Genomic DNA, 18,909 nt, shown 5'->3' with positions numbered 1-18,909 from the left:
GCCGGTCCGGATCTACTCTTCTTCCCGGATAGGATGAAGACTTTGGACCCTCTTATGGACTTCTTCAGTGGATGTCTAGCCCCCGCTTGGGTTGGATGAAGATATCGGAGCCAGGACGGATCGGTGTGATACCCGGTGAGGTGAAGACAAGGTAGGATGATCTTCAGGGGCTTAGTGCTAGGTTTATTTAAGGGGGGTTTGGGTTAGATTAGGGGTATGTGGGTGGTGGGTTGTAATGTTGGGGGGGGTATTGTATGTTTTGTTTTTTTTACAGGCAAAAGAGCTGAACTTCTTGGGGCATGCCCCGCAAAGGGCCCTGTTCAGGGCTGGTAAGGTAAAAGAGCTTTGAACTTTAGTAATTTAGAATAGGGTAGGGCATTTTTTTATTTTGGGGGGCTTTGTTATTTTATTAGGGGGCTTAGAGTAGGTGTAATTAGTTTAAAATTGTTGTAATATTTTTCTTATGTTTGTAAATATTTTTTTATTTTTTGTAACTTAGTTCTTTTTTATTTTTTGTACTTTAGTTAGTTTATTTCATTGTAGTTATTTGTAGATATTGTATTTAATTAATGTATTGATAGTGTAGTGTTAGGTTTAATTGTAGGTAATTGTAGATATTTTATTTAATTAATTTAATGATAGTGTAGTGCTAGGTTTAATTGCAACTTAGGTTAGGATTTATTTTACAGGTAATTTTGTTATTATTTTAACTAGGTAACTATTAAATAGTTCTTAACTATTTAATAGCTATTGTACCTGGTTAAAATAATTACAAAGTTACCTGTAAAATAAATATTAATCCTAAAATAGCTATAATATAATTATAATTTATGTTGTAGCTATATTAGGATTTATTTTACAGGTAAGTATTTAGCTTTAAATAGGAATAATTTATTTAATAAGAGATAATTAATTTCGTTAGATGTAAATTATATTTAATTTAGGGGGGTGTTAGTGTTAGGGTTAGACTTAGCTTTAGGGGTTAATACATTTATTAGAATAGCGGTGAGCTCCAGTCGGCAGATTAGGGGTTAATAATTGAAGTTAGGTGTCGGCGATGTTAGGGAGGGCAGATTAGGGGTTAATACTATTTGTTATAGGGTTAGTGAGGCGGATTAGGGGTTAATAACTTTTATTATAGTAGCGCTCAGGTCCGCTCGGCAGATTAGGGGTTAATAAGTGTAGGCAGGTGGAGGCGACGTTGTGGGGGGCAGATTAGGGGTTAATAAATATAATATAGGGGTCGGCGATGTTAGGGCAGCAGATTAGGGGTACATAGGGATAATGTAAGTAGCGGCGGTTTACGGAGCGGCAGATTAGGGGTTAATAATAATATGCAGGGGTCAGCGATAGCGGGGGCGGCAGATTAGGGGTTAATAAGTGTAAGGTTAGGGGTGTTTAGACTCGGGGTACATGTTAGGGTGTTAGGTGCAGACGTAGGAAGTGTTGCCGCATAGCAAACAATGGGGCTGCGTTAGGAGCTGAACGCGGCTTTTTTGCAGGTGTTAGGTTTTTTTTTTCAGCTCAAACAGCCCCATTGTTTTCTATGGGGGAATCGTGCACGAGCACGTTTTTGAGGCTGGCCGCGTCCGTAAGCAACTCTGGTATCGAGAGTTGAAGCTGCGTTAAATATGCTCTACGCTCCTTTTTTGGAGCCTAACGCAGCCTTTATGTGGACTCTCAATACCAGAGTTATTTTTATGGTGCAGCCAGAAAAAAGCCGGCGTTAGCTTTTCGGGTTGTTACCGACAAAACTCTAAATCTAGCCGTAACAGTTTTAAGTGATTACAAGTGTAGTAAACTTTGCTAAACTCAAGTGCAGGTAAGGAAACTGATCAAATACAGTCATCAACATTATCTATGCTAAATAACAGTGTTATAGAACAGAGTCCACGCTAATGGACCTCCTCACCTAACCTCCAGGACAAGAGGTTTTAGGTCCATCAGTTCAAGTGGTGAGATTCTCTGGGAGCAGTCCAAGACCTGAAAACAGCTACAGAGAGGTGACTGGTACCCTGCAGTTCAAGAGTGCACATCTCTTACAGCCTGGTTCTTGTCTTGAGGAAGTGCGGTTCTTTTTTGGGAACTGTTCGCCCTTTGGGGAAGAGGTCGCCACTCTGGGGCCGATGCTCTTAATCCATTCCCAGCATCTCTGCTGTGATGGGCTTCAGGCGGATGTTGCGGCAGCATATTCCATCTTTGCAAGAGTTCTCTAGCTTGTTGTGGGGATGAAGCCGTGAATTGTTGTCTATCTTTTGTGATATGCAGCTTCACTGGGAACCCCCATCTATACTTTATGGCTTTATCCCTCAGCAGCTTGGTGTAGGGTTGATAATGGCGGCGAAGTTGCAGGGTATGAGGTGAGAGATCTTGGTAAATTTGAACTTCAGCGTATTTCTCTGGAAGGTTGTTATTACCTGCAAGGGCTCGGAGTAACTTGTCTCAGAAGGTGTAATAATGGAGGCCAGCTATGACATCTCGTGGCTTATCACCTTCCGTCGTTCTAGGCCTCAATGCTCTATGTGCTCTATCGATCAGCATCTCCTGACCATCTTCCGGGCCCAGTATAGTTGTGAACAGCTCTTTTAGATATTTCTCCAAATCCTGGGGGGAGACGGTTTAAGGGATACCCTTCACCCGAATATTATTGCGTCGGGTTCTATCCTCCAAATCGGCTAGCTTAACTTCCAAGTCGGTGATTTGGGTTGCTAAACACTACGAATAGTCCAGGAGGGACGAATGGTCCGTTATCAAGTCTTCCTGCTTGCGCTCCAGAGCATCAGTTCTTTCTCCTATCACTGCTATATCCCGCTTCAGATCAGCGTGGATCTTTTCAAATTTTTTAGATAGGGAGTCATGATGAGTGGCCAAGAGCGCCGTGATTGAGTCCATCAGGTTATTGTTAGTATTTGTATCGGCTTGTAGTGAGTGTACCACTGACTGGATGAGAGCTGCTCCTTCATGTATCTCATTAGTGCTACTCGCATCTGAGGCTTCCTCATCCGAGGCAACTTGGGAGCCAGAGCTGGGTTTGGTAAAGTGGTCAACAACTGTACTCTTTGGTATAGCGTGTGGCTTCTGCTTTCTCTTAAACGCTTGAGGCATTTTGTGTTTCTGCATAGATGAGCTGTATATTAAAAGGTAAAATAAAGCACTATAGTGGTCGGTTTCTGGTTGGCTGACTGGGGGTTTGGCTTCTAGGAGGGACTTACATATTTATCACCTTCATATGCTTATCATGAAGGGAGGGCTGCAGCAATTATCAACTTCCCCTGCAGCAGAATCCGCAGCCGGGCCCTGGCGTAGATTAGGCTGTTAAACACACTTTATGAAGAGGGGAGCATGTAATGGTTTCAGGGCTCACGGTCTCCCTTTGGTCGAATATGCTTCTGGTGTCCAGCTATTGATCTGGGTCTCCCCCCAGGGGATGTTGCCACCACAGGGCGATGTAGGAGAGGGATTGTGGATATGACCCACCGGTACCAGGACCAGCAGGAAATGGGGGGGGGGGGACCAGTGTCCTGTGGTATACAGATGTAGGTGATACACCAGGCAGCATGAGGGCCAGATAACTAGAAATTGCAGTAAGAATTATTTAGGTGTGCAAACCAAGGGCTGCACAGTGGTCAGGTCCCAGTATGAATGTAATGCTACAGGCCTCACTGCTGATGCTCTATTGAGTATCCCTAATTCACTACAGTGGTGAGGGTGTTTAAGGAGTAGTACAGACCTGTAATTGTTGCCGAGTAGATATGAAAGGGCCTTCTCAGTTCAGTTTATAAGCGTTATGGGTCCAGCTGCAAATCCAGCAGCAGACTCAGTGGATTAGGGTGTAAAAGTTTATAGCTGGTGTACTCAGTAGGGAAAGAGTGGATCAGATTTAGGGAGTCTCACAGCTATCTTAAGGTGGTGCTCCGCTATTAGGGCAGTTGGCAAAGCCCCAGATAGTTATTAAAGTTCCGGTGTTTTCTCTGGTATCCCACAGGTACTGGCCTTATCCCAATATATGGCTTTATTTGTCCCTGCAGGTCGTGCCTCTGACTTATAATGCCCCACGTGTGCTGCAAGTTAAGATGGCGGCCCACTTTCCGGTATCTGTGTAACTCTGAATGTGCAGCCCCGACCCTCCGGAGCCGTTCCTGAGGCCTCAGGTGTCTGCGAGGTGTCCTTAAGCTGGAGACAGTGCTGCGCTCAGGGCCCGGTTTAGTTGTATGCACCCGGGATGTCGGCGGCTAACGGGACCAGCTGGACATGTAACTCACCCGTTCCGGAGCGGATCCCAGACCCTCCGGAGCGGCTATCTATGCAGTCTGAGCTGTATCCGGCGGTCCCGCGTCAATAGGCCTCTGCAGCTCCGTATCTCATTAACAGTCCGGTGCGCAAGTTCAGGGGCTTACTGAGTGTAAGTTGCAGCTCCTGTGTCTTGCTTTTCCCCCAGAAGGATGTAGAGTGCTTTTTAGGTGAAAAAGTTAAGATTGATAGGCTTATTTAACTTGTTAGCCTGCAGAGCTCCTCTAACGTGCGACTGTCCACACCAGCGGTTAACTCCGCCCCCGCTTTCATTATATTTTTATTGAGCAAATACAAATCAAATTGCTCTCTTTCACTGTATTTTAACTTGTATTCGCTTCTTGTGTCTGTCATTGTAATAAGTGTATTGCATATTTTGAGACAGAAATTTGTCAAAATAAAACCATGACCCCTGCAAAATGCATTGCAATTACAAAGACCTGTAAGAGAACTTAAAGGGACATTAAACTTCCATTTTTTTCTTTCATTAATCAGATTTAAACATTCAAATTTACTTCTATGAACTAATTTACTTCATTCTTTAGATGTCCTTTGTTTAAGAAATAGCAATGCACATGGGTGAGTCAATCACACAAGGCATCTATGTGCAGCCACCAATCAAAAGCTTCTGAACCTATCTAGATATGCTTTTCAGCAAAGGATATCAAGAAAATGAAGCAAATTAGATAATAGAAGTAAATTAGAAAGTTGTTTAAAATCGCATGCTTTTTCTAAATCATGAAAGAAAAAAATTGGGTTTAATTTCCCTTTAAAGGGACAGTCAACACAAAAAATTGTTATTGTTTAAAAAGATAGATAATGCCTTTATTTACCAATTCCCCAGCTTTGCACAACCAACATGGTTATATTAACTTACTTTATAACCTATAAACCTCTAAATTTCTGTCTGTTTCTAAGTTCCTAAAGACATGGTCACATGCTTTTGTATTTGCTTTTTACATCAAGGAAAGCTAGTTCAGGGTAGCCATATAGATAACATTGTGCCCATGGATTCTAACAACACAGCACTAATTGGCTTAAATGCAAGTCAATAGATAAAGTCATGTGTTCAGGGGCCGTCAGAAGATGCTTAGAAACAAGATAATCACAGAGGTAAAAAGTATATTAAAGGGACAGTATACACTCATTTTCATATAACTGCATGTAATAGACACTACTATAAAGAATAATATGCACAGATACTGATATAAAAATCCAGTATAAAACTGTTTAAAAACTTACTTAGAAGCTGTCAGTTTGGCTCTGTTGAAAAGGTAGCTGGAAAGCCCACTGCAAGTGGCAAATAAGACACTCCCCCCCCTCCCCCTTCTTTTGCATATGAAAAGACCCTTTACACAAACAGGAGCAAGCTGGAGTAGGTAGTCGAGCGTATTCAAATAAAACTTTGGGGCTTGGTTAGGAGTCTGAAAATCAGAGCAATGTTATTTAAAAATAAGCAAAACTATACATTAATTTTTAAAAAAAACTTTATTGGCTATATAAATAGATTATCTACAAAACATTTATGCAAAGAAAAAATGAGTGTATAATGTCCCTTTAACCTTTTAACGCTGTTACAGCGTTGTATTCTGTACACTTTTTTCTAGGCTTTAACGCCGATGGACGGAATACAACTTCCTAATCGGGTGGCTTTCCTGAAGACACTGGCACTTCCCTGATAGGATTGTGGTCTGGAGGGCGTGCCTAGCATCATAAGGATGCCCCCTGACGCGATCCCATCATTGAAATCTCGTGATCACTTTCACGATCTCGAGATTTCAAATTGTTTACATTGGAACAGTTAACACTTTAACCCCAGCAGGAAAGGGTTAATATAACCATGTTTTCTGTGCAAAACTGGGGAATGGGAAATCAAGGGATTATCTATCTTTTAAAACAATAAAAACATTTGAGTTGACTGTCCCTTTAAGAGATCTCCAAGGAACAATAAAGATCAGCCCACTCGTCAAGGCTGTGTGACTTCATTTCAGAACAAAAATAACTTATGATATCAACAGAATGAAGCAAACTGGACAATTAGGAATAAAATGGGAAAGTTGTTGAAATTTTTTATTTTTTATCTGAATCATCATGAAATAAGTATTTTGAGTTTCCTGCTTCTTTAAATTCAATTTTTTAGCTTCATACTTTAAGAATTTTTCTCTATACTAATTCTGTATACTTTTTTTTTTTTTTTTTTTTTGTAATACAAATTTTATTGTGTACTATTGATATGTGATATTTTTACCTTGTGCCTTTTTTAAATTAAATTGTTAAAAATGTAGGACTGATTGTTAACTGTGAGCTCCATTTATTAAACTGCAGAGCAAGTTAACCGTAAACAACAATAATAAAATATGAGACCAATCCAATATTAAAGGGACACTGAACCCAAAATTTTTTTCTTTCGTGATTCAGATAGAGCATGCAACTTTCTAAATTACTCCTATTATCAATTTTTCTTCATTCTCTTGCTATCTTTATTTGAAAATGAAGGCTTCTAAGCTTTTTTATTAGTTCAGGACTCTGGACAACACTTTTTTTTATTGGTGGATGAATTTATCCTCCAATCAGCAAGAACAACCCAAGTTGTTCATCAAAAATGGGCCGGCATCTAAACTTACATTCTTGCATTTCAAATAAAGATTCCAAGAGAATGAAGAAAATTTGATAATAGGAGTACATTCGAAAGTTGCTTAAAATGTCATGCTCTATCTGAATCACAAAATAAATTTTTTTGAGTTCAGTGTCCCTTTAACCCCTTAACGACCGAAGACGTGCAGAGTACGTCCTAAAAAAAAAAAAAAAAAAAAAAAGACAGTTAACATCTGCACGCCCTTGGTGTGGAAAGCAGCTGGAAGCGATCCTGCTCGCTTCCAGCTGCTTTCCGGTTATTGCAGTGATGCCTCGATATGGAGACATCCTGCAATAACCTTGCATGGCCATCTGATGCAGAGAGAGCCACTTGGGAGGCCATCGATGGGCCCTGTAATGCGGGGGCGGGGCCAACAGGGGCGTGCGCGTGCACAGCGGGCTGCGGGCGGGAGCAGGTGGGAACCACTACACTACAGAAAATCTTTAACTAAATAAGTGGGAGAAAAGGGGGGGGATTTTAAAAATTTAAGGGATCCTGGAGGGGTGGGAGGTTGGTCTTGGGGGAGCTACACTACTGAAAAGGGATTAAAAAAAAAAAATGATTTTTTTTTCTGGGTACTGGCAGACAGCTGCCAGTACCCAAGATGGCGCCCATTTAAGGCAGAGGGGAAGGGTTAGAGAGCTGTTTGGGGGATCAGTGAGGTTGGGGGCTAAGGGGGATCCTACACAGCAGCATATGTAAATATGCTTAAAAAAAAAACACACACACAAAAAAGCCCAAATATACCTTTTTTATTTTAGTACTGGCAGAGTTTCTGCCAGTACTTAAGATGGCGGGGACAATTGGGGGGGAGGGAAGAGAGCTGTTTGGGAGGGATCAGGGGGTCTGTTTCAGGTGGGATGCTGAGCTCTACACTAAAGCTAAAATTAAACCTGCAAGCTCCCTACAAGCTACCTAATTAACCCCTTCACTGCTAGCCATAATACACGTGATGCGCAGCGGCCTTCTAATTACCAAAAAGCAACGCCAAAGCCATATATGTCTGCTATTTCTGAACAAAGGGGATCCCAGAGAAGCATTTACAACCATGTGTGCCATAATTGCACAAGCTGTTTGTAAATGATTTCAGTGAGAAACCAAAAGTTTGTGAAAAAGTGAAAGATTTTTTGTATTTGATCGCATTTGGCGGTGAAATGGTGGCATGAAATATACCAAAATGGGCCTAGATCAATACTTGGGGTTGTCTACTACACTACAGCTAAAATTACCCCAAAAAGCTCCCTAATTAACCCCTTCACTGCTGGGCATAATACACATGTGGTGCGCAGTGGCATTTAGCGGCCTTCTAATTACCAAAAAGCAACACCAAAGCCATATAAGTCTGCTATTTCTGAACAAAGGGGATCCCAGAGAAGAATTTACAACCATTTATGCCATAATTGCACAAGCTGTTTGTAAATAATTTCAGCGAGAAACCAAAAGTTTGTGAAAAAGTGAAAGATTTTTTGTATTTGATCGCATTTGGTGGTGAAATGGTGGCATGAAATATACCAAAATGGGCCTAGATCAATACTTTGGGTTCTCTACTAAAAAAAATGTATACATGTCAATGGATATTCAGAGATTCCTGAAAGATATCAGTGTTCTAATGTAACTAGCACTAATTTTGAAAAAAGAAATGCTTTGGAAATAGCAAAGTGCTACTTGTATTTATGGCCCTATAACTTACAAAAAAAAGCAAAGAACATGTAAACATTGGGTATTTCTAAACTCTAAAAGGATGGGTGTGTTTTGGTGGTTGTAGATGTGTAACAGATTTTGGGGGTCAAAGTTAGAAAAAGTGTGGGTTTTTTTTTTTTTTTTTCCATTTTTCCTCATATTTTATAAAAAAAATTTATAGTGAATTATAAGATATGATAAAAAAAAATGGTATATAATATGTGTGGGTACAGTAAATGAGTAAGAGGAAAATTACAGCTAAACACAAACACCGCAAAAAATTTAAAAATAGCCTTGGTCCCAAACGGACAGAAAATGGAAAAGTGCTGTGGTCATTAAGGGGTTAAAGGGACTGTGAACCTAAATATTTGCCTCCTTGCAAATAAGTCTCACTTTACTGTGCAAGTTGCCAAAACCCCACCACCTTGTGTGTGGGGTGTTGTTTTTTTATAAAAAAAAAAAAAAAAAATCAGACAAGTTGAATAACAAATAAGATATCGTAGTTACATCTGCCTCCTAGACACACATGCATTTGCTCTCTGTACTCTATAATGAAACAATCCAATTAGTTGACTGATACTTTTATAATTTAGTAAAAGTGATTGGCTTTTAAAGGGATAGTAAAGTCCAAATTAAACTTTTCATGATTCAGATAGGGCATGTAATTTCAAGCAACTTTCTAATTTACTTTTATTATTAAATTTGCTTTATTCTCTTAGAATTCTTAGTTGAAAGCTAAACCTAGGTAGGCTCATATGCTAATTTCTAAACCCTTGAAGACTGTGAATGCATTTGTCAGTTTTTCACAGCTAGAGGGCGTTAGTTCATGAGTTTCATATAGATACCATTGTGCTCATGCACGTGAAGTTATTTAAGAGTCAGCACTAATTGCCTGTAATGCAAGTCTGTCAAAAGATCTGAGATAAGGGGGCAGCCTGCAGAGGCTTAGATGCAAGGTAATTACAGAGGTAATAAGTATATTTCTATAACAGTGTTGGTTATGCAAAACTGGGCAATGGTAAATAAAGGGATTATATATCTTTTTAAACAATACAATTTTTGGTGTTTTCTATCCCTTTAATAAAGGTATTTATAAACAGAAGGTTATAATTCAAATCTTTAGAAGTTCTTAATTTAATTTTTTTCTCTCCTTTTTTTTATATTTCAGCCATTCTGGATTGCAATAAAAATGTGTGAAAAGGTTAAACTTTACTACTTCAATGGAAGAGGCAAAATGGAGTCCATACGCTGGTTGTTAGCCGCAGTGGGAGCTGAGGTTAGTAGAACTTAGGGCATTTGTATTATTATGCTTTTCTGCATTTGCTTGTGTGGCAGGAAACAAATGTACTGTGTGCACCCACCAGACAGACAGTCCTGTGTAATCTGATATCTGCACTGGGCACGTAGTGTTGAAAATGCTAAATAGCTTCCTTTTTTTTTTTTTTTTTTTTTTAATTGGCTTGTAAACGAACTGAATGCGCATTTATTGGTAACTAGTATCAATCACAAGACTGCATTTGTGATTGCAAATCCTCAAGAGGGCTGCATTTTACTCATATCCCTTATACTGAACCTGAGGATTTAAAACAACAAAAATCACTGTGTGTATGTTGGGTGGGGTAGATTAAAGGGCCAATAAGTACAATATATTTGCACAATCAACAAATGCATAATAGAAAGACAATGCAATAGCACTTAGTCTGAATTTTAAATGAGTTGTAGATTTATTTTTATTTTTTTCCAACACATTTCAAAGTTATGTCTATTTCCATTCCTCCTGTATCATGTGACAGCCATCAGCCAATCACAAACGTATATACTGTGAATTCTTGCACATGCTCAGTAGCTTCTGGTGACTAAAAGTGTGAATATAAAAAGACTGCACATTTTTGTTAATGGAAGTAAATTGGAAAGTTGTTTAAAACTGCATGATCTATCTGAATCATGAAAGATAATTTTGACTTGAGTATCCTTTTACTAAATAAAGAATAATTAAGGAGCTGGAATGGAGAAACACTGCTTTTAACAGGCCAGGCTTAAATAATTTCTTGCTTTAGTACAGGTGAGATAGTTACCTTGGCTGTGCCACTGCTCAGTCAAAGAATGTTAGGTTACCTAAGGACTGACCTGGGTGAAAGGTAAGTGTAGTGCAATAGAATAAAGATAGATAAAAAAAAAAATTTGGGGGGGGGGGTTGGGTTATAATGGGATATTCTTTTGGGTTCACAAGACCGGATTCAGGTCATCATTGAAGCCTTTGAGGAGTTCACTCAGCCTCCAGATCAAAACTTGCTCCTTACCTCTGTAGTGAATGGAACCATCAGCTCTGTAAAGACTCATTATGATGACAATTTGTAGTTCATCTGAACAGTTGCACAACACTTTGTTAAAATATATATATCATTTAAATCTGTTTTTAAAGAACAATTCTCACCTGCTGCATATATTTTTTTTCTTTCTTTTTTACAGTTTGAAGAAGTGTTTTTAGAAACCAGGGAACAATATGAAGCATTAAGTGGTATGATTTATTGTCACTAGATTTGGTTGTGTCACTTGTGATGGGAAGGGTTGAATGATGGGGTATGTGCAGGGTAAATGGCAACAGGACTGTGTTTAGGAATGGCTGCAGTGGGAGCATGAGTTTAAGGAAACCTGTATGATGTAGGTACCAGTCTTATAGCAGATGGGGTCAGAAGCTCCTCACTTTTTTGGGGCATAGCAACCAACTATATAAGTAGTTACTGCTGTTGGGTTTCATGCTATCAATTAATAGTAGCAATTTTATTGTGTTACAGCCATACAAAAGGAGATGTTACAAATCATCATGTCGCTAGGCAGGCACAATCATAGATCTAGTCAAATAATTACTTTTTGAAGATTGTTTGACACATACAATATAATAACTTTTATCAATAGTGTGACATTTGCTAATTTGCCATCTAGATGAAGAAAAAAAAAACCTGTGGCTCCTGTTCTAGAGCTAATGTTGCAGATAAAGTATAAAACTTTATTACACATAAACAGTGTGCAAACAGAATTTAGGTCAGATTAGCAGTGAATAGGGGATTATATGTGGACTATCACACTGTAAATGATCACACAAACTTTTTTTTTTTTCGTTGTCAGATAAAGCTTTGCCATTTTGTCAGGTGCCAATGGCTGAAATTGATGGAATGAAGTTGGTCTATAATAAAGCTATTCTACAATACATTGCTGGAAAACACAATCTTTATGGGAAGGACCTAAAGGAAAGAGCCTTGTATGATTTGTATATATCTGTTATGAGTAGCATTTCATTGTTGATATGAATGAAAATATAGCTGATTCAAAGTGTATTACGTAAACAAAAAAAATTATATATATATATATATATATATATATATATATATATATATATATATATATATATATATATATATATATATATATACATACACACACACACACACACACACATTCCAGCACCCCCATCCCGTGTTCTGTATAACACAATTTTTTTTTTTCCAACCTTGTGGAGGCGTGTATATGTAATCAATACAGGAGTAAGAGTTGTCCCTATCAGCCAGTAAGTATGTGTACTCCATTATCCTGTTGCTAGCTGTAATATAAACACCTTTACTAAATATATTATTATTATTTTTTTATTTTTTTTTTGTTCCTTAAATATTATATACAATTAAAGGGACATTAAACTCTTATTTACACTTTTTTACTTGTCAAAGCAGAGGAAATAACTTAAAGGGCCACTAAACCCAAAATCTTTCTTTCATGATTCAGATAGAGAATAGAAAATTAAACAACATTACAATTTACTTCCATTATTTATTTTGCTTCATTTTTTAAATATCCTTAGTTGAAGAAAACACAATGCACATGGTGAGCCAATCACACAAGGCTTCTATGTGCAGCAACCAATCAGCAGCTAGTGAGCATATCTAGATATGCTTTTCATCAAAGACTATCAAGAGAATAAAACAAATTAGATATTATAAGTAAATTAGAAAGATGTTTAAAATTGCATTCTCTTTCTAAATCATAAAATAAAAAATGTGGGTGGTATGTCCCTTTAACCCTAGAGTTCACTGGTGGGGAGGGGGACCTGCAAACTTTGATAACAAAATTAGTTTTAAAATGTTTATATATTAAAAAAAAAAAAAAAAAAATATGCTATCATGGAAAGGAGCTAAAGGGATAGGAAAGTCAAAATTAAACTTGCATGATTCATATAGAGCATATCATTTTGAGACACTTTTAAATTCATTTCTATTTTCAAATGTGCTTTATTCTCTTGGTATCCCTTGATCAAAAAGAGTACGCAAATATCTTACACTAGTGGGAGCTGGCTGCTGATTGGTGCCTGCACACATTTGTCTCCTGATTAGCTAACAAGATATGTTCAGCTAGCTGCCAGTAGCGCAATGCTGTTCCTTCAGCAAAGGATATCAAAAGAATGAAGCAAATTTGATAATAGAAGTAAATTGGAAAGTTGTTTAAAATGATATGTTCTATCTGCATCATTATAGAACATTTTTGGTGGTTCCTGTCTCAAGTTTCAACACAAAGGAAGAGGTAGATTAGCTAACCGTAAATTTGTATCTGATTTATTTTGTACTGTGCATTAGTTAGATTTTTTTACTTCCATGTCCCTTTTAAAACTATTTTACTGCAGGTAAAAATCACAAAATGAGAGATTTGATCTGGGGGACAAAAAGGAAACCGAGCTTGTCAGTTTATTATACACAATTGCAAGTTAGCAGTAAATGCTTTTACAAACCAGTCATGGGGTGCTTTGTTTTTTATTTATTTAAAAGAGGCAAGAGGCTTTATTTCAATATACTCCACTCCTTCTCAGGATTGAGATATATGCAGAAGGAACTAATGGCCTGATGGAGATCATTATGAGCTACCCATTTCTGCCGCCTGAAGAAAAAGAGACGCATATTGATGTCATTGTAGAGAAGGCTAAAAAGGAATACTTCCCTTTCTATGAAAAGGTAAAGACAATTTGCTGTCTTCATATGCAAAATGGGCATACTCACCTATTATCCCATAGTTATAATTGTAGACCTATTACAGACGATAAATGGCACTGGTCTGGCAATGCCCTATTGGTATGGATCAAAACACAGGCTGCCAGAGCCAATCAGGGGCTGCATATGTGTGTAGCTGCAATCATTGCCTGTGTTCTGCTTAGGATCACCAGTGTATTGTCACTCTGGAGTTGCCTTTAAGTATGTTAAACCCTGTTGTGTGTGTGTTAAACGCATAGGCAAGCAATAATGCAATAAGAAAATGTTATTGCATTTTAAATATTTTCCCTTGACTGGGTAGTGACCATTGTATGAGCACATTTAGCTACTGAATAGACTAAACCACAAACAATGCATACTAAAGAGTAACAATAAGGCTGGATGCTAAATTCTGTGTCATAATGCCTTGCGACTTTACAACAAATGATAAGGTCTCTTTGCTCCAGATAGAGTGTGTGTGTATATATATATATATATATATATATATATATATATATATATATATATATATATATATATATATATATATATATATATATATAATGAAATGTGTAAATCTCTGAAAATAATGCTGTATTTCAGGTTTTAAGAGATCATGGTGAGAACTTTCTTGTTGGAAATCAGTTCAGCTTGGCAGATGTGCAGCTGCTGGAGGCTATCTTAATGGTGGAGGAGCATTCTCCTGATGTCCTTTCTGACTTTCCCAAGCTACAGGTAATTAACAAATACCCATTACACTCTGTGTAAATAATGTTGTTGCTAAAGAAGTTAGTTATGTTCTATAAAACATTTTGATAAATGTGAGAGCCCTTTCATTTTCCAGTTTCAATGTTACAAAGCAAACTTAAATAGACAGTCTAAAAAGATAGATAATTCCTTCTAACCATTGCCCAGTTTTGCATAATCAACATAGTTATATTAATATACTTTTTACCTCTGTGACTTCCTTGTATCTAAGTCTCTGCAGACAACCCACTTATATAAATTAGCCTATTAGTGCTGACTCATAAATAACTCCAAGAGCGTGAGCACAATGTTATCTATATGGCACACATGAACTAGTACTGTCAAAATAATAGGCTGTCTTTAACGGTTTAGAAATCAGTTTGAGCCTACCTAGGTTTAGCTTTCATTAAAGAATACCAAGATAACAACAAAGCAAATTTTGATTATAAAAGAAAATTGGAAAGTTGTTTAAAATTGCATGCCCCATCTGAATCAGGAAAGTTTCATTTTGACTTGACTATTCCTTTAAGGGAGTAAATATGCTTAATAATGGCAATTGCAACATGGTTTCTGTTACCAAAGCTCCATTTATTAAGCTGCAAATGCAACAAAAATGCTGTGTATCCTCTACAACACCATTTAGAGGTGGCAGAGTTAAAGGGACAGTCTAGTCAAAAGATAACTTTCAAGGTTCAGATCAGGCAAAACATTTTAAGCAACTTTTGAATTTACTTTCATCATCAAATTTTGCTTTGTTCTCTTGGTATTCTTTGTTGAAGGCCACCTTATCTCAGTGCATTTTGACAGTTTTTCACAGCGAGACGACACTAGTTCATGTGTGCGATATGGAGAACATAAGCTAATTCCTGTGATTGGTTAAAATGCAAGTCTGTCAAAAGATCTGAGATAAGGAGGCAGTCGCAGAGGCTTATATACAAGGTAATCACAGAGGTAAAAAGTACTATCCCATTTCCTTACATTAAACTCACTCCTTGACCCACTGTAATCTGGATTTCGTCCCCATCACTCCACAGAGACAGCAATTGTTAAGGTTACCAACTACCTACTTACAGCAAAATCCAAAGGTCACTTCTCTCTGCTTATCCTCCTTGATCTGTCTGCAGCCTTTGATACTGTCGATAACCCTCTTTTGCTCTAAACCCTCCAATCCTTCGGTATCTGCGACACAGCTTTCTCAGGGTTCTCTTCCTATCTGTCTAACCGTACCTTTAGTGTAGCCTTCTCTGGGGCATCCTCTGCCCCGTTACCACTTTCTGTTGGGGTACCGCAAGGCTCTGTCCTCGGTCCCTTCTCTTCTCAATCTACACGTCATCATTGGGTTCCTTAATAAAGTCCCAAGGGTTTCAATATAATTTGTATGCCGACATCCAAATCTACCTCTCTGCACCAGACCTATCTCATTTCTTGCTGACCTGTGTCACTAACTGTCTCTCTCATATCTCATCTTGGATGTCCTCTCACTACCTCAAGTTTAATCTCTCCAAAACCGAGCTCCTTATTTTCCCCCCTTCTTCCAAAATCTCCACCCCCCATTTCTCTATAACTGTTGATAACTCCCTCATTACCCCTACCCCACATGCCCGATGTCTTGGGGTCACACTTGACTCAGATCTTTCTTTCATTCCTCACATTCAGTCCTTGGCTAAAGCCTGCCGCATCCACCTTAACATCTCTAAAATTAGACATTTCCTTACACAAGACACAACTAAGATTTGAATCCACTCTCTAATCCTTTCCCGCCTTGACTACTGCAACTCCAGTTGAATGGATAATAAAGGGATTATCTATATTTTTTAAACAGAAATTCTGGAGTAGACTGTCCCAGACCATTTTTTGTCTAGGATGCTTGACAAGCCCTGCAGGAGAGATCAGGGGGGGGAGCTGGAGCTGCACAGACACTTGTTTGTGCAATGTTAAATGTAGGCAGCTAATGCCACCTTGCAAGCACCAAATGCTGGCTGACAGGTTTCCTGACTGGGTGCCTACATTTAACTATTAACAAGTGCCTAATAGTCAACTTGTTGGCTGGTGATGTGATAAAAAAATAAAAATTGCAAGATTTTCCCCATCCTCATACGTTGTCTACTGTACAAAGCCATTCAGATATACTGGGCACTGTATAGGTTGTAGAGAATATTTTGGGCTACCAATTGTAAATATGTCAGTGGTAATCTTGCAGAAAACTGATAGTTTGGAAAGACAGGGTCTATTTATCTAAGCCCTGACCTAAGGTATTAAGTTTTGAAGCCAATAAATGGGTTATGATCAGTTAATTTATTTATTACATTATTACTTCTGAGATGAGTAAATGCTAAAAATGTTATAGTGTCTCTTAATATATGAACTTTATGACCTAGGACTTTAAAGAAGGAATAAGTGATATCCCTACAATCAAATCATTTCTGCAACCGGGCAGTCAAAGGAAACCTCCTCCAGATGACAAATATGTGGAGAGTGTGAAGAGTGTTATGCACATGTACAATAAAATTGCTTTTAATTAGCTATACATTATAGTTCTTGTTCAGTGAACACGAGTTAATGCAGCAAATACAAAAACCGTCTCGGTTTAGCACTCTGTTAGCACTTCTTACTGTGAAATACTGGAAGCTGGTTCTGCTGGAAAGATCCAATAAAATTTTGTCTACATATGTAAATGTATGTATTTTGTCTGCTATTCTATTGGAGGGAGTATTGCATGTATGGGATTATGTAGGTTTAAGAATTTTTTTTTTAGAGAAAATGTCATGTAATTTTATCATGTAAAAGAAGCTAAATACACAGAGGGAAATGAACTCACAAGAACGAACAACCAGTGCAATACCATTGCTAGCCTGTTCTATGGGGATTTTACTACCTGGTTGCAGCTTCTTTTTATCCCAGTAATGCTTTTCACAGAGTTGGAATGGAAGGCTATTTACAGCATTGCCTGTTAACCTGAGCAGTTAGATTTTCTGATCTATTACAGCATTTTTCAAAATGCCAACGTAATTAACAGGACTGCTATAGTAAAAAGCCTCTGCCAACTGCCTAACTATACATATGTTTGATGAACATGGCAGGAGGTACAGCCAATGAGAAGTTGTGCTGCACACACTATTGGACAGAGTTGTGCTCACTTCTGCATCTCTGCCACTGGGGCAAAGATCTATGAATACAGTGTGCGCATGAGCAGTTATGCTGGGAGACCCACCACACATGCACCAAAATAAACAATCTCAGCAGCTGCTGTGCGTCACTGTTTGTTGTGTGACCATTTTGCATATTATCTGGTGAAAATTCAACTCCCAGAGACTTGCATATATTTAATTTATAGACCTTGCAGCACAGGAGCATGTGCAGCTCTGTTCAATGGTATGGGCAGTATGGTGTTTCATTGGCTGTACAATACCACCCACTGTTTCATTAAAAAAAAAAAAACTGTACATATGGGTGACTGATTCACAATGCTATGTAATATAGATGTTAAAGGGACAGTCAAGTCCAAAAAAACTTTCATGTTTTAAATAGGGCATGCAATTTTAAACAACTTCCCAATGTACTTTTATCACCAATTTTGCTTTGTTCTCTTGGTATTCTTAGTTCAAAGCTAAAACTAGGAGGTTCATATGCTAATTTCTTAGACCTTGAAGACTGCCTCTAATCTGAATACATTTTGACCACTAGAGGGCATTAGTTCACATGTTTCATATAGAAAACATTGAGCTCATGCACGTAAAGTGACCTAGGAGTGAGCACTGATTGGCTAAACTGCATGTCTGTCAAAAGAACTGAAATAAGGGGGCAGTCAGCAGAAGCTTAGATACAAGATAATTAGAGGTAAAACGTGTTATTATAACTGTGTTGGTTATGCAAAACTGGGGAATGGGTAATAAAGGGATTATCTTTCTTTTTAAACAACAAAAATTCTGGTGTTGACTTTCCCTTTAATCTAATATGATCACTTTTAACAAAAAAAAAATATTTTTTTTGATAGGAGAAATATTGAATTTTTATATCTACTGCCCCCCCCCAACAATTGTTGCTCATATTTGCCCAATATGTTTAGAGAACATATATATAAATATATACAATGTGTGTGTGATATATATATATATATATATATATATATATATATACGCAACGATTCAAAGGTATATGCACTCTCACCAGTGTCCTGCAGCTGCCAGGGTGCTCTAGAGGAGTATACAGCAAAACTAAGCACTCACTGGACTTTGGACATCAATTATAAACATTTTATTTGTGATGTTTCGGGAGCTCAAACGTCCCTTCTTCTGACAACCAGAGTGTACAAATGAACAAACTTAAATAGGCCTGTAGGCCCCTCCCTAAGTCAGGTCACCAATCCTTGGAGACCGTGTGCAAAAAACATGGGGCTAAACCATCTAGGTAGCCCAAAGAAAAAGTAAGGTGTAGCATGATAATGTGCAACATAACATATGTCCGTATAAAAACATCTAGCGTGATAATAGAGTCAAGTGCATATAAGTACAATAAATCAAACTAGTGATCCCACCGTGCTCCTAATCC

General features: G+C 38.1%; 1 protein-coding gene across 1 annotated transcript in view; it reads left to right on the top strand.

The window, feature by feature from the left end:
* Positions 1-17,040, top strand: part of LOC128655447 (glutathione S-transferase A4-like) — a 34,081-nt gene extending 17,041 nt beyond the window's left edge. Inside the window, exons 3-8 of the mRNA XM_053709070.1 lie at positions 9,774-9,881; positions 11,075-11,123; positions 11,732-11,864; positions 13,458-13,599; positions 14,218-14,349; positions 16,740-17,040. Coding sequence (XP_053565045.1) covers positions 9,795-9,881; positions 11,075-11,123; positions 11,732-11,864; positions 13,458-13,599; positions 14,218-14,349; positions 16,740-16,883 — 687 coding nt within the window. The 5' untranslated portion in view covers positions 9,774-9,794 and the 3' untranslated portion in view covers positions 16,884-17,040. The remainder of the gene's footprint in view (positions 1-9,773; positions 9,882-11,074; positions 11,124-11,731; positions 11,865-13,457; positions 13,600-14,217; positions 14,350-16,739) is intronic.
* Positions 17,041-18,909: the final 1,869 nt, after the last annotated feature.

Source organism: Bombina bombina, chromosome 4 (assembly GCF_027579735.1).
Source record: "Bombina bombina isolate aBomBom1 chromosome 4, aBomBom1.pri, whole genome shotgun sequence".
Taxonomy (NCBI): Eukaryota; Metazoa; Chordata; class Amphibia; order Anura; family Bombinatoridae; genus Bombina; species Bombina bombina.
This window is presented reverse-complemented; position numbering and strand designations above follow the sequence as displayed.